This window comes from Phoca vitulina, unplaced genomic scaffold (assembly GCF_004348235.1).
Source record: "Phoca vitulina isolate PV1807 unplaced genomic scaffold, GSC_HSeal_1.0 scaffold12, whole genome shotgun sequence".
Classification (NCBI taxonomy): domain Eukaryota; kingdom Metazoa; phylum Chordata; class Mammalia; order Carnivora; family Phocidae; genus Phoca; species Phoca vitulina.
In genome coordinates, this window is record NW_022589715.1 from 25,627,659 (window position 1) to 25,651,455 (window position 23,797).

The 23,797-nt window shown below is 46.5% G+C and overlaps 1 protein-coding gene across 3 annotated transcripts in view; it reads left to right on the top strand.

Annotated features, from left to right (window-relative positions):
- Positions 1-23,797, top strand: part of ADD2 (adducin 2) — a 106,397-nt gene that overhangs the window by 41,609 nt on the left and 40,991 nt on the right. For 2 of the 3 annotated variants that reach the window (XM_032410758.1, XM_032410759.1), the window contains exons 2-3: positions 17,409-17,526; positions 23,570-23,789. In XM_032410758.1, coding sequence (XP_032266649.1) covers positions 23,604-23,789 — 186 coding nt within the window. In that variant the 5' untranslated portion in view covers positions 17,409-17,526; positions 23,570-23,603. Of the gene's footprint in view, positions 1-14,178; positions 14,289-17,408; positions 17,527-23,569; positions 23,790-23,797 lie in introns of all 3 variants that reach the window. The other variant, XM_032410760.1, reaches the window with a different exon arrangement.

The window sequence follows — 23,797 nt, forward strand, 5'->3', positions numbered from 1 at the left end:
CTGGAAGGGCCTGGAGGTGTCCTCAGTGCATGTTGGCCTATACCGCCTCATTCATCCAACCAGTTCCTAATGAGCTCCTTATCTTTCAGGCACTATTCCCCAGATGCTGGGGATACAGTGATGAACAAAATCAGATAAGGCCCTTCCCTCTTAGAACTTCCAGTTCAGCGATAAGTGAAAGCCTATTCTAGTTCTTTGTTATTTTTAGAACTTCCAGAAAATAAGTTCTACACAATGAGCTTTTCCCCAGTCATACTCAGTCTCTTCTGCCTCATTGTCAAACTTTTGTTCATGTCTCCTTCTTCCCCCAAAGAAGAAGCAATCCTGAGGTTGTAGTGGGTGTGGAGAGTGGGTGCAGATGCAGGTAGGGTCGTCCTAGGCAGAACCCTGGGTAAGTAGACTTTCTCTCCTCCCTCCCCTGTTGGTGCCCCATCAACCTCTAAAAACACCTTTCCTTGACTCCTCAGGTGCCAGGGTCCCTGTTACAATAAAGTAAGGTAGTGCACCGCCCTAAGTGCTGCATGTTCCCTTCGGGTTCCCTGACCCATCAGCCCCTGATGTCTGCAAAGCTCCAGGAGGACAGCTGTCTCTTTAGGTCACACTGATGTAGGAAGGGATTAACAAATATTTGGTCAACTCTTCCAGGAGTGCTGGCCTTTAAAGGCAGGAGACATTAGTCTAATAAACCTCTAAAGGATTGAACTGCAGGCACAGAGGAGTGGGTGAGGATGTTCAGGCAGCCTGGTGAGATATGGGGGCCAGGTACCACCAGCCCCCGCTCTACACCTGTGGCTTCGTTTGCCTTGCCTGTCAGATTCATGCAGACTGGGGTCATCTTGCCCTACTGACTGGCTTTTCTTTACAGGTGCTGTGTGTGTGTGTATATGTATGTGTGCATATGTCCATGTCTTCTTATTAGTCACTGTTTAGCTTATGTGTGTCTATGTAACCAACCTTGGCTATTAGCCCTTTTGAAGAACATCAGTGCTTGAAGCGCCCAAGGTGGTGCTCTGCTCACATGTCCCCATCATCCAACCCCAGGGAAGTCACCCTCGTCTTCTCCTACCACTTCATTTACATGAGGTAGAAGAGACAAGATCCTTCACATATACTATCCCAGGGCTGCAATTCAGGAAAAGGATAGGATTCATTTTCTTGACACAATCTTTCACCAGTTACAAATAGTAGCAATTGCCTATGGGACTCTTGAGAAATTATGAAGTGTTAATTAGCAGAAGCACTGTGTGTTTAAAATATGTGGCGTATTTAAATAACTATTAAATTAAACCTACTTTGCAGAGTTGAGAATCCATCTGGTCCAAAATCTAAGGAGTTGAATTTTGCTGCAAATATTAAGAGAACTGTTTAAATGCTTCTGGAAAGGATAATTTTGTGTTACTTTTGTTTCCTTAGATGTAGAAACTGAGGCACGGAAGCCCATGGTGACTGGCTGTGGTTACAGCCTGGGCTACTCTAATTCATGTGCCTCCATCTCTCAGAGCAAAGGTTTGAATTGCTCCTCATGTCCAGAGGACATGTGAAAGGACTGTGGTTATCCCTTAGAGGTCACGTATTACAAACTTGCTGATCTCAATGATTTGCAACTCTTTTAGCTTAAAAGTGAAAATCAAGCATTCCCTGACATTTTCTGCAGAGATGAGGAGGGCAGAGCCAGGAAGCCCAGGCCAGGCACTGACCACAAAGTATCACTGAGTCTTTCTTTGGACAAATCACACTCTCTTGGCCTCAGCTTTCTCACAGGTTTGATGAAGGGAGGTGGGGAGTTGGGCTGTGTATCAGTCAGGCTCTAATAAGGAAAATAGAAACTTCTCTAAGTATCTCAGCAGAGGGCATTTAATGCAGGACATTTGCACAGGTAATGGAGGAAGTGAAACAGATCCCAGGGAGGTAGCCCAGAGATCAGCCCCAGCAGGAAGTCACTTCCGCCAGGAAGGAGGCTGGGAGGAAAATGTGAAGGGGTGGTATTATCCCAGCCGTGGGGCCAGGGTCACTCACTCTCGAAGCTGGAACATGGTGGACCTCTCAGGTGGGAACTGGGGCCACGGAGGAGATGCCGCGTGAAGCAGAGATGGAGGGAAGAAATGCCCTGGCATCTTCCCTCCATCTTGGGTCAGTGCCTCCTATTGCCCCCAGCCCAGCAGGAAGCCAGCTGACATGGAGCCTGCCATGGTCAGCAGGGAAGGCTGAGGAATTATTCACTGCAAGCAACCCAGGCCAGGTTGCTTTCAAAGTCCCCTGTAACTCTGACATTCAATGAGAGCCAGATGTTAAATGTGTCCTTGAGGGTTTGTCAATAGGCACATCAGGCCAATAAGGCCAGAGTGGTCTTTAATGAGACTCCCCTACTTCCACCGTCAGAAACTAACATTCCCAAGGTGCACCCAGCTTGTTCTGCACTGGACTTGCCTCTATGCAGGGATGATGGGGCAAGCCTTCAGGGATGGTGTTTGTGGAGGACGGCGGGGGGAGGGGAAGGTACAAGGGTAGGAGAGGATGAGAAAGAGGAGATAGGAGAGGGGTCATACCTGTGAGTGGAGAGCTGATCCCAAAGGCAAAGAGGTCAGGGTCTCACCCATGATCAGGGATGATTACTGTCTGTGCAAAATGATGCTTCCCATCATAAAATAATTCACAACAGGTCAGTGTCCATAGCAGGCTTTTCTAGAATGTTTGATGTATTTTCCTACAAAGCACTTTTCCATGGCGTGTCTTTACTCAGTACCTGTCAAACTGGATTGGTTTGATATCCCCTCACCTAAGGTACCTCCTCCTGAAGGAGGAAGGAAGGGAAAGGGTATTGGCAGTCACACTGTGCTGTCAGCTCAGGACATACCTCTTACACAGGCCTTTTAGCTGCAGTGGAATTTGAGGGGCTACAGACCCCCTTCTTTGGGCTTCAGGCTCTGTATCTGTGAAGTGAGGATGTTGGGTGAGCGTTCAGGGCCTGCCTGGCTCTGCCACTCTGGGATCTGCCCCGGACCCCGGCAGACAGGCGCAGGAATGGCCCCTTGAGCCATACGGGAAAAGAGCACAGGGAGGCATAAATGGGATACTTATGCAGCCATGTCCCATGAGGTTCAGACTGAGTGCGCCACTGTGACCTCAAGGACAGATTTAAATAATCAGAAGCCCTTTGTGATAACTCATGGTTTTGCATTTCTTGACTGTGAAATGGGGAGTGTGTAGACCACAGCAACTCCTATAAATCTACTTTTCTCTGCTGTCCGCTGCCCTCACACCTCATGTTGCTGCTCCTCTCTCAACACAAGACCTTAAAAACCCACCTGCTTCCTTGAAGGTCCCTCCTTTTATTTTCTCCCAGCTCCCTTCCCTGTTGATTCTACTTCATGAAGCCCCCCAAAAATGAGGCAAGGTGAGCTCTTCTTGGAGTATAGGGAGGACAGGCTGTGGGGAGGGGAGAAGCTGGGAACACTCATGCATTAATCATTTTTGTCCTGACTCATATACAGGGCTGAGTAATAGCAGGAAAAGATGCCAGTTTGGTGGCAAATGAGAGGTGCCAGAGCTAAAGAGGGAGAGAATCAGGCGCTGGAGAATGGAAAGACCTTGACCAGGGGAAGAGGAGAGCTGGGGGCTGATGTGGGGTAGGCACACAGGGGTGTCCTGTCTGTCTGGGGTGGGCATTTCATGAAGAGGAAGACTGGGGGAAGTGCTAGCTTGAGGAGCTTGAGAGCAAAGATTTTTTGGCTTTATCCTGTTGTTCGGGAAGAAATGGCATAGTGCCAGTCCCTTTGCCCTGAGCCCATGGCTGACCCTGGAAATCGATCTCCTTCTTTCAGACTGAATGCAGAGGAGGACTCAACAAGCTCTCTTAAGTCAGTGCCACCGATCCATTGGAGTTAGTTTGTGATCTAAAGTCTTGTGGCTATCTTGGCCATAGACAATGGGGGAGTCTTGGGTGATTTTGTGAAGCATTTTTAGAGATAAAACTGTATATGTAGTTTGGATTGCAGGAGGGGCGCTGGAGAAAGAGATCAGTGGGAAATGAAAGTAGAGAATTCAGGCTGTTAAAAACAAAATTCATCTGAGTAGATTTAAAGATCAAATTGGCTTTATTCAGTGATTCATGAAATCAAGCAACATCCCATTTAGCAAGTAGAAAGGAGTTTGGAGGAGCTGTACAAAATGGAAGGGTTTTATAGGCAGTGCAGGGGTGGGACAATTAGCAAAAGAATAGAAAGGATTGTTTCAGGCAAGGTCACATTCCCTTAGGGGACAGAGCAGGGGGTCTTATTAGGTGGATGACCTCATCTTCCTTTGGGACTAGGAGAGGGTCCATGTGACAGATTACATCACTGGTGCTGACCAGAAAATTCCTGACTGGCCAGTTAAGATAACATTTCTGGGGGGAGGTTGAAATTGCAATTTGGTTAGGTAGTAAGCCCTGGTTTGGTGAGTTGGCCTAGCATAAGTGACTCCATTGGGCTTGTGTTTTTCTTTTTAACAAAGTTTCTTGCCTTGTTAAAAAGAAAAACACAAGCCCAAGGGACATCTGTAGCTTCTGCCCATTCTTTCATTGGACTTGGCGGACCAGCTTTTTTTTTTTTTTTTTTTTTTTTTAAACCCAGACTGTTTGAGTGGATAAGCTACTCCACTCCCACCCTCATCCTGGGACATACCAGTGGCCTCTCCTCTCTTGTTGACCAACCTGAGCTTCTCAATATCTACTCACACATGAGCCCAGGCTACATTAGAGGCAAGTTCTCATCCCCTTTTCAGACCAAGCATTTTTCACTCCATAAAAACAATAGGGCAGGGGTGCCTGGGTGGCTCAGTCATTTAAGCATCTGACTCTTGATTTCGACTCAGGTCAGGATCTCAGGGTCATGGATCGAGCCCTGTGTTGGGCTTTGTGCTCAGCATGGAGTCTGCTTGTCCCTCTCTCTCTGCTCCCCCCCACTCTCTCTCTCAAATAAATAAATAAACAAAATCTTAAAAAAAAAAAAAACAATAGGGCAAAAGTACTGATAAGTCTCCATCAAGTTCACTGAAATTAGGAAACTGGGATTCTATCACCAAAGTTTCCATTCTCCTAGGAATTATTCTGGGCCCTCCATAAGCCAGGGATAAGGAAATCTTACTTTGTTTCCATTTTTTTATTTTTTGTTTTTTGTTTTTTTCATCCAAAAGGATGAGACCACTTCTTGGTTGACCCTGTTAGAGAGTGATGAACAGGAGCCGTCAGAACCCATTAGTACTGCCCCAGTGAGCTGCTGTTCAATTCAGAAGCATCGACCGAGCCTAGGGAGACGTGCCACCAGAGCTCGGTGACTTGCTTCTGCTCTTTATCCTCCAGCTGAAAGGGGGGCTTCTCTACTGTCACAGTGGCCAAGTGTGGTGGCTGATTGGATCTACAACTTCTGTCCCTTTGTTCCAGGCATTCCCTTCATCATGGTGCTGCTCGTGACAATATGCTCTTAAAACCTCACTACTCAAGGCGTGGTCTGTGGACCATCAGCAATGGAATCACTTAGGAACTTTTGAGAAATGCAGAATCTCAGGCCTCACCCCACACCTGCTGAATCAGAACCTGTAAATTAGCAAGATCCTCAGGCAATTAGTATATATATTAAGGTTGGAGTAGCCCTAAGACAGTTCTGGAGGCCAGAAGTGCAAAATCAAGGTGTCAGCAAGGCTGTGCTCCCTCCAAAGGCTCTAAGGGAGAATACTTCCTTGCTTCTTCCAGCTTCTGGTGGCTTCTGGTGTTCCTTGATTTTTGGCTGCATCACTCCCATATCTGCCTGTTTTCACATGGCCATCTCACCTGTGTGTCTCATAAGGGATAAGTGATGGGATTTGGGGCCCACCTGGTGAATTTAGGACAATTTCATCTTGAGATTCTTAAATTAATTTCATCGTATAAGATCCATTTTCCAAATAAGGTCACATTCTCAGGTTCTGGGAATTAGGATGTGGACATATTTTTTGAGGTGCCACTGTTCAACTTACTACAGACCGCCTCGGAACATTCCCGTGCTTCCAAGCTTCGTGCCAGTGCTTATCCTCCTCAGCTGGTCCAGCTTGGTGTTTGGATTCACGCATATTGCTGACAGCTGCCAAATAATAGCAGCATTACTGAATGCATCTTCTGTGACAGATACTGTCCTATGTGTTTTTCATGGATGAATCCATTTGACTGCAACAACCCTTTGGGGTTGCTGTCATAATTACCACTCCCACTTTACAAATGAGGAAACTGAGGCATGGGGTGGTTCAGTAACTCGTCTAAAATCTCACAGCTAGTAGAGGTGAACCCAGGATACAAATCAGGCAGTCTTTGCCAGAATCTGCATGCTTTGCCATATAATAATGCTTCTGAAATTATATAATATGTTTCTGAGATTATAGAGGGTTCAAAGGTGTAGGAGAGAGATGGAATCAGGGTCCTTTGTCCCACTTCCCAGAGAGGCTGGGCACAAAGAAGGCAAAGATGGAGTGTGGGCAGTTGTCCTGCCCCCACCCTATAGTGTATGGAGATTGGGGGACCCCTAGCTATTATTTATTCCACCCCAAAGCCTTTTTCATTTAATACTGTATAGGTGCACTTTCCCATGAGACAGCTTGTCCTGGCTAAATGCCTTATGGGTGTTTATTATCAAAGAGGTCTTTAGGTGGATGTTTAGTATGGCCTCATACACTTTCAATATGTATTATGTCTTGGGCTCACACATTCCGTTTGCTTACTAACCATATGTGAAACTTTATTTAATTTGCTTTAAATGCCTTTATTTTGAGTGGTGAGGAGTGAGCTCTCCCCCTGTATTTGCTCTCTTTATACCCTCCTGATTTTCTGCCTTGGTTTGCAATCCTTTGCCCCTTTTATTTTTTCTAGACTGAAAACCTCGCCCCTTTCTTTTGAATTCTAAGCTTGACTGCCAGGAATGGCCAGAAGTCCTTCCTTCCCAAGGCACAAGGCATGTCAGATGGCTGGGCACAGCTTTCTGTGCCTCTAATAAATAGCCAGGTCAAGGGGGTCAGGGAATTAGCTGGAAAAACCTGTAACCAGTCCAGGCATCCTCATCAGTGATGCAAGGAGAGTTGTAACAACACTGGAATCTCTAGATTTACCTGCTCAGATGGAGAAGTGGAAGCCATCATTTAAAACTGCCTATCATCCAAAAATCTACCTGTGTCTTTAGTATAGAAATTCAGTAGCAAATATAATCTGCCTAATTTTATTAAGCTGAGTTTCACAGATGCACTGACATTCCCTTGAGAACATTTGATGGGGCAGTGAGCCCAGATGTATGCTTGTTGGCAAGATGGAATCTAGACTGCAAGTTTAAAAATTCAATTGTTACAATGTCAATAGACCACAGGAAGAATGATTTAATAGTAGCACCTAGCATTTATTGAACCCATATTATTTACTAGGCCCTGTGCTTTCATATTTTATTTCATATAATCCTCTGAGGAGATTCTATTCCTCTCTCCATTGTACAGATCAAGAAACTGAGGTTTAGGGCACCTGGGTGGCTCAGTTGGTTAAGCAACTGCCTTCGGCTCAGGTGATGATCCTGGAGTCTCAGGATCGAGTCCCACATCAGGCTCCCTACTCAGCAGGGAGTCTGCTTCTGCCTCTGACCCTTCCCCCTCTTGTGTTCTCTCTCTCATTCTCTCTCTCTCTCTCTCTCAGATAAATAAATAAAATCTTAAAAAAAACCAAAAAAACTGAGGTTTAGAAAAATTAATTAATTTGCCCAAGTACACACAGCTAGACAGATGCAGAGCTCGGATTTGATCCTGGGCCCTTAATGCTTTCCAGAGCCTGGGTTCTTAGCCATAAGGCTGTATGTTGGAGCCAACTCCCTGGGTGTAGTGAGACACCTTTGGGCTTCTACTGAGTTATTTACCGCTCCACCACCCTCAATAGTTGTTAATTTTCCCTCTGTTTGCCTCAAATCTGTCTACTCCCAATATTGAGAAAATGCAGGGCAGATCTGGGAGAGTTCTGAAAGAGAGGATATAGGAGATGGGAACTAGCATTTGTTGAGCACCTACTATGTTCTAGGCTCTCTGGAGAACACTTCCAGCCAGGGTGGTTTTCATCCACTCAGCGAATCAGAAATCCAGGTAGTGTGTCCATCTCCATTTTTGTCTCATCTTATCTTTTAAGCTTTGGCCTTCTAATCCTAGTCTGGTCTAGCCTTAGGACATGATCCTCCCGTTTCGCCAAGGAGGAAGATGCTTCCTCAGAAGGACATGGATGTGCATGGAGTGAAACATGTTTGGCAGTTGGGCACATCAGTCTGCTTTGCTGTTGCCGATATTGGGTCACTGCCTGGTGGAAGCAGGACGGGCAGCCAATAAACCCCATCTGCCGATAAACCCCAAGTCAGGGTTCATGGGCCTCTCCTAAAGCCTCGTGGCCTCTTTCTCCTGTCTCATAGCTTGGCTTCCTGACCTGGTGGATGACCTGCCACCCACATGTGAAGAGCAATCCCAAAGTTGGTGACCTAACTTCTAAGTTGGGTTTCCATACTTCATCAATGCTAAGATACCCATTTTCCCCACATGTCAACATCTCTGAAATCAGGATGTGTCTTCCAATTAATGATGACTTACAATTATAACTGGCAGTGGTTTTCCTTTTCTAGGAGTCCTTAAGATAATAGCGTGTCAATCAGTGATGTCTCTGATTTGAAGAAATGCCATGATGCCAATGTTTATTTTTACCCCTCACTATCAAATCAATACCTGGGCTTTTATCTTTCTACCTTCACTTCTGAGGCCTGAATCTAAAGTCTTCCTTGTGCTCGCCTATGTGACTAGCCTCCCATGTCATTTCTTCAAGTGGGAGATGTCCTGGAAGTGAAGCTGAGTCTCTAGTATCTGATAGCCCTCAAATTGTTGATGCTTATCTTTCATTCCCTTCTTCCTAAATCTTATCAGTAGTTTTATGGGATCTCAGGAAATTATGAAGTGGGAGGTCCTATTTTAAGATTTGTCGATTCACCTAAGTATTTATGTCCTCAAGTCTGGTGTTAATAGACCAATCGCCTAGAAATGAGTTTGATTGAAGGAGTACCCGTTTTATAACCTGGATGCAGGATTGGGCTGTTTTCCTTGATAATCATCCTTTTATATCTTTGATTTTATGTGGACTGATTATTAAGGTAATTGCTATAGTCAGCTAGTACAGAAATTGCCGTATGGTCTTAAAAGTCACTGTTAATTGTGTGTACACCGCATCTACTTCCAGAAAACATGTGGTTTCCTGATCACCTTTTGCTAGAAACTAATTTCCCTATGTATTATATCTTAGGGGATTCGATTTCCTCTTATTTGAGAATAAAGGGAGGGAAAAAGCAATTAGGAGTGTCTTGAGAAAAGACACTTCAGAGGAAGATAGGTGATCTGGAAGACTCAAAAGAAGCATGTGCTTCTTGTAATAATCTGCTATAGGAATCACAAGAAAAATGTCAGAACGTGACTTGGTTTCCTCAATATAGTACAAAAAGATATGGCTTCTAAGAAATAAGAGAGGACAACCACAGTAGAGAACAGCCTAGCGTGAAGAGGTAAAGGAAAGTATGCCACAGATAATATGTTCCATGCTATCATGAAAAGCATACTAGTTCGCTGAATTAACATCGGTGAAGTGGGAAATAATGACAAACTGTCAGAATGCAAGGAAAGTGTCAATAATAAAACTAATGAGGAAAAATGAAAAATTAGAGAACAGAGATTCAGCATATGGATAACTGGTGATCCTGAAGGAGACATCAGGATTAAGTTAATAGAAGACTATCTTGAGTTCAAAAAAAACAGTGTGACTATGTTATTCAGGGTAGGCTGTCTGCTGTAACAGCAACCTCAGCATCTCCAATCAGATGCTCAGTGGGCTGCCTTCAGGGACACCATGGTTCCTTCCATTTGGGGGCTACATTATCCCCAAGGGCCCCAGAATTTCTATTGGATCCTCTGCATCTAGCAGAGAGGCAAGAAAAGAGAAAGACTGTGGAGAAAGCACTTCTGCTCCTAATCGCCTGGGTTACAGGTGACGCACATCACTTCTTATCACCCATTGATTTACATTCCATATGGCCCTTGCTAGAAGGAAGGCAGGGGCTGGGAAATTGGGTACCCAGGAAGAAGAGCAGTGGGTTTGGTGAGCACATGGCATTGTCCCTGATGCAAACACACAAACAGATATATAGAGAAGTTGAAATAGTTCCTCCCTTAATACATTCACAATAAAATCCAAGCCATATAAAATCAGAGGGAGGATCACAGAGAGAAGGAGAAGGTCAAACAGCATGCCTCCTATTTTTTCCATCTTTGTCCTGACACTCTGTGACAGCCTGAACCTCCCTTCTCAGGCTTTGGGGATATCTCTGCATGGATATCCAGAGGCCAGCAGAGTTTCCCATGTAAGCCTTTAGACCCTCCCACCCTTTAACACATTTCCTTACCATCCCTTCTTCCTGGGCCTATGAAGGGGCCTTCTCCCCCACACCCTAACTCAGCACAGCCCGAGTGTCACTGGGGTTGTGAATTTTTACAGCTTCTTTAGTCTGGAGAGGGGAAGGATGGGGTCAGATCCCCTTTTAGTCCTAGATGCAAGATGTTCTTATAATTTTCTCTTTTGCCCAGTTAGTAAGGAAAACCCTCCCAACAAAACCAATGAAAAAGCCAACAAAACAGTTCTGACCTGAATGTGCTAAAAGAGCATTTGTTTTCACCTCTGTGGTCTAGGATGCACTTTATTCTATTAGACATGGAAGGACATGATATCCAGTAGCTGTTTCCTGGATTTCTTGGCTGGAAATGGAATGGCGAGCAAGGATAGTCCTGCCACGTGATTCAATGGGTTACAGTTCACTTTCCTACTGAAGAACAAATGCTCTCAGATTAGGTCAAAAAGCAGAACCAACTATTTTATGTTTGAACTTGACCAAGGTGAAGCTTTTCAAAATATAGTTCCATTGGTCTTAGATACAGTCTTGCCAGAAGTAAAAGGTAGACAGGATGACTGCTTAAAAGTATCTGTGACTGGATTCTAGGCCAGCCTGAGGTGTGGAACAGTGAATCAGAGGACATGTCAGTTCAATTAGACAGTCTTTTAGATGAGCTTTTATCCACAGAGTGTGCAAGTTTGGCTGACCTTTTCATTGAAGGGACTGAGTATTTGAAGGCTGAACCCAGCCTTCCGGCTAGCTCAGCGTTGTCTCTGCATCACCAGGGCTTCCTGAATCCCCCTCTCTTTCCCCTTCATTGAAGGCATGGTTTTGTGATTGGTGGCACAGATATCTGACAAGTGGATTAAAGCTTAATGCTGGAGACTCAAGGTTGGGGCCTCCCTGGAACCCCGTGGTTCATGAGGCTCTACTAGAGCACTGTGCCGCCAGTACTGTAGTGATCTCTCTCTGAGCCACCCCCTGCCCCAGCTCCATTGTGGGCCTTTTGAGAGCAGGGATTGTGAATTAGATCCTTTGGCGTCCCCATGCCAGAAATAGGAACCAGAATTATCCTTTAAGTGGCTGGCTTAATCCTTGAGGCCTCTTCGAAGGATATGAAGCCTGGGCCTCAGGCTTTAGCTATTTGCTGATTTCCATTCCTTGCCTTCCTACCAGGCCCCTTGCATCTGCTCACCTTCATGTGATGGAGGGGAGGAACGCATGGTGAACTGAAAAGCGAGAACAGGCTCTGGAACCAGATGGGTTCAAACTAGGCTCTGCCTTTGAATAGCTCTGTAGCCCCAACCAGGTCACTCCGTTTCCTGGAGCCTCAAGTTCTACACCGGAAAGCCAGCGTGGTGAGCCCTGCACCACAGCGCTGATGAGAAGGGCCCAGCACAGCCCTACCTATTTGGGTTTAACAGCCCGAATTTTGTTGATTGAATGTCTTCCTTCAAGATCTAACTCAGAACTTTGTCCTCATAAGTGTGGACCGTAGGTGGGGGGATGGGGTAACTGGGTGATGGGCATTAAGGAGGGCACATGATGTGATGAGCACTGGGTGTTATATGCAACTGATGATTAACTGAACTCTACATCTGAAACTAATGATTTGCTATATGTTAGGTAATTGAATTTAAATTTAAAAAAAAATGTGGACCCAGGGTTTCCAGTCTCCTGTTCCAAAAACATTGAATACATGTAGGAAACTGAAAATAAATGTATGTATTCAATATATATATATATACAAGAAACAAAATAAATGTGTGTGTGTTTGTATATATATAGAGAGAGAGAGAGTGTGAGCGAGAGAGATACAGATACACACCATCATTTCAGAGGTGGTCTGAAATGAATGTGTTCAATGCTTGTTATACACACACACACACAGAGTTTTATTTGTATTCATATTTTTCACCTTAATATGACTGTGGGCCTCTAGCAGGCAGGGACCAAATCTCATTTCTTTTGGAAATCTTTCCTCTCATACCCAATTCCAGTTCTTGCTTACTCTTGGGTATCAATAGATACTTAACAAATAATTGTGCTTGTCCAGTGAGAGGGAATGGGACTGATTTTAAGTGGTGAGAAAAAATGCTGGGTCCATTCATTCCATAGCAGTGCAATTTCCGGATAATAAAAGAATGGGAAAAAAGTACTTACCAACCATTAGGTCTGGGGCCCTTTAGTAGAAGGCTTTTAAAATTCACTGGACTTTTCTAGGAAAGGATGCATCAGGGATGCTCAGAAATGAGCACTTCTTAGACCTGCAGCAGTCAGGGGGTTAAAGGGTTCTTCCTGCCTAGGGGTTTCCAGAGATGGACAGAGAGAGACTTTACCATTTCCCTCCTTCCTCCTCCTCCCTTTCTTCTTTTAAACTATTTTTGTCCTAAATGGTCACAGCAGTTGATACCTAATGTAGAACTTGGGAAATTCAGAAACGTGTGAAGAAGCTGATGATAGGCTTCACCCATAATCCCACCCTGCAGAGGCTCGAGCTTTCTCTTTATCTGAATACACCAGGCAGGGTGTGGTCCAACCCCTTGTTCAGCAGTCTCCATTTACTTTGCAAAGTAACAGCCGCAAGCCCATGACTGTCTCCTCCCTCCCTTCTGGAAGTCTCAGGGATCGGTGAGCTTGGGTTCTGACTTCAAGTCTAAGGCTTGGAGCAGATGCTGTGCTGAGGGGCTGGGGGCCTGGGGCTTTCCAAAGCTGGCACTACCCCGGGGGGAGGCCATGCCCATGGCGGTGGTGGGAGTAGCCAGGAGCAACCATTTGCAACATCTTTCCATTTTGGGTACTCAGGGTGCTCAGACTGTCTGTTCCTGTTTGGACACCTCCCACTGAAGGAATCGGAGATAGGCACCTGTCTTAGGTGCACATGGAACTTAAACAGCTTCTAACAAAAAGTCACACAACATGGGCATCTGTTACTCTCCTTCTAGACCTTCTGTTCCTTCTATAGCTGCTAGGAATGACCCATAGAAATACGATTTTATGCTCCAGTGATTACATATACCTGGTCTTCAGTGGGACAGGGAGGAAAATGACTTGTGACCGAGTGCATCTTTTATGATTTGCAATCCCCAGCTGCTCTCCCAGGAGGGTGAATCCCAGCTAGAGTATTTCCTGAGTAGGGGTCAAGGGTGTGAGGATGCAAACTGGAGCTACTGAGAGGGAGCCACAGGGCTCCCCTGAGCAAAGAGTCGAGGGTCTTGGAGCAGGGGCAGAGGAGGGGCTGCTGGAGGGAAGAGGTGAGAGAGACAGATAAGGGGGCAGGGCTGAATTTTGGAGGGCCAAGGGGGTTGCAGTGGCATGTGGTATCTACTGTTTTCTCCTCTGTCTCCCCATAATTAGTGTTATATTGTGAAGTTGAATTTGTTAGTTTAAGAGTTGCAGTCAATTGCTGGAATTCTGCTTCCAAATAGGCAAGAAGAATGGCTGCCAGAGGGGGTCCAGCTATTTGGGGGTTGTACAACAAAAGAACAATTTGTTTTAAAGAAGGAGATTTGGGCACTAGGGAAACTGCCATGCGTACCTCCATTAACACTTGGCACCTTACCAGGAACTGTCTCCCCATGCTATTCCATGGGGACCAAGCTCCCCTAGGGCCTCTCTCCCCCCTGGGACCCCAGGACCTGGACAATGCTGCTTTGTGAAACCAGCCCAACTTGCAATGCACTGTTAGTTGAGTTTTAGTTCAGCTACCATTCATTCAGCTTCTCCCTGGCTCCAGGTCTTGTGGCAGAGCATAAGGAACAGAGGAGTGCCAAAGACACAGGCTGCGCCTCCTAGGAGCTCATGGTAATAGTCTGTTGCTGTCAGATAGTAAGCGGAACAAAAGAGGTGAGTGAAGGTGGTGTGACAGCCAAAGGGACAGGGGTGTGGGTGGGAGGCTTCCAGGAGAGGACAACCTGAACAAAAGGGAGAAGGAAAAGAGGAAAGTTCTCCAGGCAGAGATCAGCATGGACAAAGGCACAGAGGTAGGAACCAGCCTGGTGCCTTCCAGGTCCTGGGAATAGCCCCGGAACACCCATGAGGGGCGGGGAAGGTGGGGGCAGGCACTGAGATACTCTCAGGGCTTTGTGTGCCAGCTAAGAGCCTGGCTCTCATTCACCTGGGTGGCAGTCCTCAAGGGGAAGGAGGTGGGTAAAGAGAAAAGCAAGGCACCCCCAGTTCTCTGACTGGGGATGGATGGGTTTGAATTTCCAGCATGGAGCATGTGTTTGGTTTGAAAAAGCAAATTCAGAATTAAAACTTTATATTTGATAAATGTAAGAAGGATACCTGTCATAATCTAAATTTGACTTGAATTTTGGCTAGAGGAGCAGGAATTAGGAAAAAAAAGTGCAGGAATACTGCCCCAGGTGATGGGAGCCACAGGTGGGTTTTAGCAGGGAGGTGACAGACATGGGTCAGATTTGCACTTTTAGAAAGTGACTCTGGCCACTGATTGGGTGGTGGGTATGAGAGAGGAAAGACTGTGCATAGACTATGAAAGGGATAGAGAGATGGCGGCATGACTCAGGGCCTTGTGCCCTGGGTAGGGAGATATTTAGTGGACAGAAAACCGGAAAACTTGGTGACAGAGAAGGTGCACAGGGTGAGAAAAGGAGGAGTCGGGGCTACGTTCTGCAACCCTTGTGGGGTGGCTGGCTAGGTTGGGGTCAGGGAGGAGGGGCTGGCTGGGGGAGGGAGGCTCTGGTGGTTGGTTCAGTGTTGCTTGGTTCTGACAAGTTAGTTTTAAAGCGACTGTGGGACATCTGAATGAACAAAGGTCCTTGAGCTTCTTGTGACTTGTCCACATTCATACTCTAGTGGGCGACTATCTAGGGCTGGGATCCAGTGTCCTAACTCTTCCCACCTTGCAGCCCAGCTTGACTGGACATGGAGACAAGGAACAGGTGGCTCTGAGATGTCATGCCTCTGAGGAGGGATCAAGCACCCTGGGGGTGGGTGCTGGTGTTCTTATGATATGGAGTACCCCTTGCTTCTCAGCTTTGCCCCAGGGTGTGAATGGTTGGAAGGCAGGCTCTCAAAACACATGCTGGGGAAACCAAAGGCCAAACGGATGGTGATGCTGGCCTCAACACTGCAGCAGGCACAGGCTCAGAGAGTTGTCACACCAGGGTCCCCTGAGGTCCATCCAGGGTGGCAACCCTGCCCCAGTTGCTAGATCCTCCTGAGTGCCCCTGGCATCATGCCTCATTCTCATTAAGACTTGCTCATCTGGTGCCTGCCTGGCCCTGCTCTGCCTGACTGTGCAATCAGAGATCTGATAGTTTTGGTACCACAGGGGAATGTTTTACAACATTTGCCTATGATACCTCTCAGACGTATTTTCATTTTAATCAGGGGATAATACTATAACCCAAGGAATGAGCCTCTAATAGTGGAATTTCAACACCAACAGAGATTGGGATAGGAATTATTGTGTTCAGTGTGTACTTATCTGAGGGACAGATGCCTGTCGTCTTATGTGAATGGCACAGGTCACTTCTGGAGGCAAAAAATTAGTTCTTTCGGTGGAAACAAGAAATAGCTCAGACTCTGAAAATCCAAACCTTAGCAGGTTATGACCACAAGACAACCTCATACCTCTGTGGCATGGGCTGCTGGGGAAGGGGAAGAAGCTTATGCTTCAGGTAAGACAACTTATGAGGCTGCGGATTAGTCCTTAGGGGACATCAGTGGCCACCCCTCAGAAGAACAGCATCCAGGGATATGTCAGTAAACCCTGCACTAGAGCTAGCCAGCCCTGGAAGGGAGGGCTCCCTTTCATGTTGGTGGGCATTGGACAGAAGCAGCATAAGGTGGTGCCTGTGACCCTGTTCTAGCTAAAAATAAGACTAATGGGAGGAGGACCCCAGCTGGCAGCTGGACGTGCAGAGCATCAAGACTAGGTTATGGAAGCAACTGCCAGGTCCCTAACTAGAGCCATGAGTGTCAGGATTGGGCTCAGGGCCATCACAGCACTGAAATGCTGAGCCCAGAGTACCCTGGCTGGGCTGAGAAGGAAGCTGTGCTTTAGTGGGCATGCAGTGTCCTGGCCTCCCTCAGCCACACCATACCTACCAAGATGGATTCTCTCTGCCCCTCAATGGTAAGTTAAGTCTTTCCAGATGCCCCGCTGTAGCCAGCACTGGGTCAGGGATGGAGCTGAACTGGCCCATGAGGAAGGACAGGCAGGGACTGGCCCCAGAGCCATGTGGGAATAGGAGTTGGTGTTGGGGATGCTGCCAGCCCTGGGCGAGACAAGCATCCTTACTCTGAGCAACAGAGTGCCCAAGTGAAAATGGGAAACCATCACTGTGGGTTTCGTTTGTTTGTTTAAACATTGTGATGATTAACCCTTTGAAGACCTTGATCCCCAGGATTTTTAGAGTAGTAACTCATCCTTGTTTGTAAGATAGTAATGCTTGGTGAAATTGTCTTGAATCCAATTCATGGCCTGTGTACCTCCCAAACCCTTCCACTGTCCTGGGGCATGATGTTCTTCAGGCTTCTTCTGCTGCTTTGACAGCATCCGAAATTCTCTCATACCAGTGTCTGTGAGTTGAGTAGCTATTAGTGAAGTACTGGGGGGTGGTATCAGGAAAGGGTCACAATGCCTTCCAGCCTGGCAACCAGGACCCCTCCGGGCTCACGCAGGAGTTCCACATCCTGCTGCCTCCACTGTGCAGAGCAGCTTCTCTCCTCTGGTCCTCACAGTCAGCATTCGGTGAAGAGATTTTCCAATTCCTCTCTTTGAAAAAAATTTTGGTCCCACTCGTAAAGATAATGAAGCTTTCTTTACCTTTTCATAGACATAATTTGCTTTTAAAATAAAATTTCATTTCTAGTTCATTTTTAAGAATTTCTCCACAGTCCTTACAATAAATCAGCACCTAATGGTACTGCAAAAACAGGGTAAGGAGTCCTGGTGGTGCAGACAAGACCCTGATGTTTGTTGCTTGTGTTTTTCAGCTTTCATCCAGATATTTGAAATCCTGTAGATGAGGTCGGCGTCCCTGAGAGCGAAGCAGGGTGCACGGGTCAAGCACTGAGAAGCAGCAGCCTGGGACAAGGCTGGTCCAGGCTCCCGGTAATTTGTTGGCAGTTTTTGGTGGTGATGGGGGGTGAGGCACACTTTTTGGTTGGGTCCATCTCACCAGGATGAGCTTCCAGTCACCAGCAGGATTGGGGGAGTGGAGTGCAGCGGAGTGGAGGAGTGCAGATCTGGAGCCAGAGATGGCCCTGGTTGAGATCCTGACTCCGCTGTTATCTGTGTGATCGTGGGCAAGTTAGCTAACCTCTCTGCGATTCAGTTTATCTGTAAAATAGTGACATTAACATCTGCCCCTATGGAGTGGTCCTGGGAATGAAAATAAATCATGAATAGAAGTTGCCCAGTACTGTTCCGTCACCAGTTCTCTGACGCAAACTGGCAAACTGGGTGTCCTACAGGTCAGCTCAGTTCTGACACTATGCTGAGTTAAAGGACACACAGGTTAACTACCACAAGTTAAAGGGCAAGGTCACCAATAAACTGCCCCCAGTTCAGAAGCCACAAGCCACCCCCAGGCCACCACACTTCTGACTCACTTAGCTATAAATTTGAGGGTTCCCATGCTGCCCTTTAATCCCTAATTCACTATAACAACTCACAGAACTCAATGAAGGTGCTGTAATTGTGACTACAGTTTTGTTACAAAGGATTTAACTCAGGAACAGCCAAATGGAAGCAATGCATAGGGCAGGGTGTGGGGAGGGTGGGGGATTGGTGCAGAGCTTCTGTGCCCCTCCTTATAGAACCTGGGTGCATCACCATCCCAGCATACCAATCAGGAAGCTCCTCCAAGCCTTGATGTCCAGAGATTTTTAATGGGGGGCTTTATTACTATTAGGCATAATGGTTTAAATCATCTGCCACTTGACTGAACTCAGTCTCCAGCCCTTCTCCCTCCTGTCCTCCATGGTTGGGGGTGGGGCTGAAGTTCCAGCCCTCTAATCATGTGCTTGGTCTTTCTTGGTGGCCAGTCCTTCCCTTGAAACATCTAAGGGCCCACCATAAATCACCTCATTAGCATAAATTCAGGTTTGATGAAATGAGCTCATCATGAATAACAAAAGACCCTCCTAATGTTTTTTGGATATTTTAGAAATCCCGAGGCTTTTTGAAGTTCTGTGCCGGGAATGGGGGGAAAAGGCCAGATATATTCTTTATTTTGTCACACCTGGCCCATCAAGCAGTGACCTCTGATGGTCACCACCCTGCTTATCCTCTTTGTTGTGATCTCCAAGTTGACATGTTCCCAGTATTGGTCAGAGAACTGGTCATTCTTGTCAGTCTTTTTCTGGATGTTCTTTTTGTTAATATAGCTCAAGATTGAATTAGTTCTTTAGACTACAACATATAATTACAGTTATTGAGTATGCACCTGTTTACAGTTGAACCATGAGCCTCTCATTACTTGAGCTCCTAATGCTATAATGATTCTAGCCCCTAAATGACACATAATAAGAGCAAATGCTTAATAGCACTTGATATACGCCAGGCACTGTTTTAAATGCTTCACATACATTAACTCATCTAAATCCTCACAACAGCCTAAAGAGGTAAATAGTTTGATCCCCATTTTATACATGGGGAAACTGGGGCACAGAGAGGTTAAGTAACTTGCCCTACAAGATCACACAGCTAATAAGTGGCATGGTTAAGACTGGAACTCATCATCTTCTTGTTCCAGAGTCCATGCTTTTAACTACTAAGCCACACTGCACATAACTTTGGTCACCTGTGCAACATTTTGGAAGGAAAAGAAGGAGCACAAAAGGATGCCTCTTGTTCACAAAGTCAAAGGGTGGTTTTCTCTGGCCCCCATTGTCACAGTGAGAGAGTCAGGGCTTCCATTTTCTACTCCATTCCCAACAGAGCTTCTCTGGAGTAACCTGGGGATGAGCTCTGAGAAGTAAAGGCAGGCCTGGGGGGCATGGTAGTTGGGCTCCTGCCCAGCAGGACCTGAGCTTTTTTGTTCCTCGTGCTTCAGGGAGGGAAATGCTACTTCAAGCCTTCACAGACCCATTCCTGGGAGTGCAGCCATTCCAAGAGGAAGGAAAGAGGGTCAGCCTTTTCCACCTAAATAGAAAGGATTTAGGCTAGGAAGGTTCAGTACTGGGCTGTGCTGACCAAAGTGATCCTAATCCCAGAGAAGCTGAGGGTTCAGGTGGCTCTGGAGCTGGTGGGACCTGGAGTCATAAGGAACACAGGGAGCTCATCTCCATGTGCATATCCATGGTACCCATTGGGAGGTTGCTTGTTTCATTTTTAAAATAACATCAAAGATTGGGGCTTCCAAAGTTCTAAAGAGAATTAAAACAGGAGGGGCAATGCCTCTGGAAAAATGTCTGCAGCGCTGTCTGCCCAGGAGAGTCTGGGTGGTGACTTCATGTCTGCATAGCTCTGATGCACTCCCATTGTCTTTGTCCTTGCAATACCTTATTACTGCTTATTATTGCAGGGGTGAGGCTGTCTGAGAACATGGTGGAGGTGAGGTATTTTTAACTCGCTCCACGCACGTGGGATTGACTTGAACCTACAAGGCAAATGTCAGTAGGTCATGTGTGTTCTTTGCAGTTGCCCATTTGGTATTTGGCTTGAGGGAGAGGCCCCAGGGGTGGGGAGACAAGGATGCAGGAAGAAGGTCTCTTGCTCCAGGAAACTCAGGTCCTCTATCCTTCATTTTCTACACGAATCTATCTCACTCCATATAGTGTAGAGCTGGAAGGGGGCCCAGAGTTTATTCTGTTCACTCCCTCATTTAGAGATGGACAAAATGAGACCCAAAGAGGGAAATTACTACTTGGCCAAGCCCATGAAGCTAAAGAATGACAGAGTGAGGGTGATACTGTAGACTCTGACTCTAGTCCAGAGCTAATTCCACTGGAAACATCCCTGATGGACTCAATAACTCTTTCTCCGCTTAGATGAAGAATCTGGCTTGAATGCTACTAAGTACAACTTCAACCATTCTAGCAATCTGCCAAATCTGTTTCAGATCTTTTTTTAGAGAATTTTTTTTTGCTTTTGGGTTTTTTTTTTTTTTTTTTGGCTGCCACTTCCAGAAGATGCCTCCTCCATACTCTGTCACTCACAGGCAAATATTTCATCTACAGGCCCAGCAGGCATGGTGCTGGTTGGGGGAGATCTGGTGAGGGCACTCATAAGGAAACAATTAATTAGTGAAAGAATCAAGATGAGATGTCGTGGTTTGGCAAACTTGCAAAAGCAGTAATGGTGGCATTTGGAGCCTCCTGCTGTCCCAGGTCAGATGTATGGTGGCAGTTGGTGACTGGAGTTGGAGGATGGGGCTTGGACAGCCATGGGAAATGACACCTGGCAATGGTGTTAGATGATGAGGTTTGTGCCATTTTGGCTGGCTTGTTAAATGGCCAACATCTGGAATGGATGCCTTCTATTATGTGATACAACTATTAACATCTAGCCAGTGGTATTTCAACTCTGGCTGCCTATTGGAATCACCCGGGGAGCGTTTAAAAATCCTGATGTCCATAGCTGATTTCCAAGATCTATAAAGAACTTCTCAAACTCAACACCCAAAAAACAAATAATCAAGTCAAAAAATGGGCAGAAGATATGAAAAGACACTTCTCAAAAGAAGACATACAAATGGCTAACAGACATGAAAAAATGTTCATCATCATTAGCCATCAGGGAAATTCAAATCAAAACCACAGTGAGATACCACCTTACACCAGTTAGAATGGCAAAAATTGACAAGGCAAGAAACAACAAAAGTTGGAGAGGTTGTGGAGAAAGGGGAACCCTCTTACACTGTTGGTGGGAATGCAAGTTGGTACAGGTACTTTGGAAACCAGTGTGGAGGTTCCTCAAAAAGTTAAAAATAGAGCTACCCTATGACCCAGGAATTACACTACTGGGTATTTACCACAAAGATACAGATGTAGTGAAAAGAAGGGCCATATGCACCCCAATGTTCATAGCAGCAATGTCCGCAATAGCCAAACTGTGGAAAGAGCCAAGACGCCCTTCGACAGACAAATGGATAAAGAAGATGTGGTCCATATATACAATGGAATGTTACTCAGCCATCAGAAACGATGAATACCCAACTTTTACATCAACATGGATGGGACTGGAAGAGATTATGCTAAGTGAAATAAGTCAAGCAGAGAAAGTCAATTATCATATGGTTTCACTTATTTGTGGAACATAAGGAATAGCATGGAGGACGGTAGGAGAAGGAAGGGAAAAATGAAGGGGGGGAATCAGAGGGGGAGACGAATCATGAGAGACTATGGATTCCAAGAAACAAATTGAGGGTTTTAGAGGGCAGGGGTGTGGGGGGATGGGCTAACCCAGTGATGGGTATTAAAAAGGGCACATATTGCATGCAGCACAGTGTGTTATACGCATACGCAAACAATGAATCATTGGAACACTACATCAAAAACTAATGATGTACTGTATGGTGACTACATAACAAAAGAAAAAAAAAGAAACACATAAAAATCCTGATGTTCAGATCACACCCCAGACTAATAACATTAAAATCCCTGATAGCAGTATTTTTTAAAGTTCCCCAGTGGATTCCAATATGCACCCAAGTTTAAGAACCACTACTCTAGGCCAAGGGTTCAGGCTGTCAGCTGATGGAAGTAGTACATGTGCCCTCCCTTGAATTTGCTATTTGCTCTTTCCCAAAAGGGAAAAAATAAGGAAGGAAGGAAGGGAGGGAGGGAGGGAGGGAGGGAGGAAAGGGAGGGAGGGAGGGAAGAAGGGAAGGGAAGAAGGGAAGGGAAGGACAGGGAAGGGAAGGGAGGGGCAGGGGCAGGGAAGGGAGGGGAGGAAGGAAGGAAAGAAGGTAGGTAGGTAGGTAGGTAGGTAGGTAGGAAGGAAAAATGAAAGAAGAGGGAAAGGAAGAAAGATCACCTGAGTGTTCTGGCCTGATGGGGTAGATTCCCACTTCTCCCATTACCTAGTGCTTCACCCACCTGCCCCACTCAGAGGAACTATAAGGTGGAGGGTAGAATCTCGACAGAAGATGGAAGAAGATGTTGCAGACAGCTCACCGACAACAAGACTATACTTTACTGGCTGTCAGCAAGGCCTCTTGCATAATGAACTGCTGGCTGTAAGGAAAGTCAAGGTTTGGGCTAACAGAATGGGCCAAGGGGGAAGAACAGATGAGGACAAGGAGGCAGGAGTGCTCTAAGAGAACAAGAGAGGCTTCCACCTCCTCGGGGAATGCAAATGTGAGCTCATGGAGGTAAAGTGAGGGAGGGCAGGTTAAAGATGAAAGCTAGGTATCCCGATCCCCTGTAATGCTCTTTTGTTGGCATCTCTCTACTGGTGTTCAAAAGCTAATTCTTGTTCGTCAAGGCACTTGCCTTCCTTTGCTGAGAAAGGGATCACACAGCAGGGAGAAGGCTAGGGCTCTGTAAGGCTGCCCTGGGTATTGAAGGGGCATAACCCAGATTTGAAGGCCTAGTGATACTGACACACAAAGGGAGACTGGTGTGGTCAAAGCCCCATAGCTGGGAGGTGGAGGCTGGAGCTGCAGCCTGCTTCTTCAGTAAGGTTCCAGTATAGTAAGAGAAGACATTCCTTCGTTTACCATCAGGCCGTGGGGGGGAAAAAAAGCATGCTTGAGTAGAAAAAATAGGGGTCCCAGCCCAACTCTCCAAAGGCTGCCCTAGTCCTGATTCCAGGGGTCAGATCTAGATATAGTACATTAGTAAGTACTAATTCCCAATACGTGGCTTTACACTACGTAGGTATGCATCACAAAAATGCTCCAAAACGTATGCAGATCATGCTTGCACCGGAGGAACTGTCCACTTCCACCCCGGTGTGGCAGTTTAAGTGTAGCTGGTCAGTCAGGGAAGGGTGGTGGACCCCTGGGCGTGTGCCAGATTTTTGCTAGGTCCGATGATGTATTAGCGCCCCCTATCGATGGGAAGCTGCCGGCACCCTGCCCTCCAAACCGCGGCTCGGCTTACACCCTCGGGGGAATAGCCGCCTCCCGCGTGAATCCAACGAATCCAGCCCCTCTGCTGTAGGAAACTGTACTCGGACTGGGAGCTCCCTCTTCCCTTCTCTGTAGGCTTCCAGAAGCGGATTATAAGCCCACCAGGACAATGAGTGAAGAGACTGTCCCCGAGGCTGCCTCGCCGCCGCCGCCCCCGCAAGGGCAGCAGTATCTGGACCGCTTTTCTGAGGATGACCCTGAGTACCTGCGCCTCCGCAGCCGCGCGGCGGACCTGCGGCAGGACTTCAACCTGATGGAGCAGAAGAAGCGCGTCACCATGATCCTGGAGAGCCCCGTGAGTGG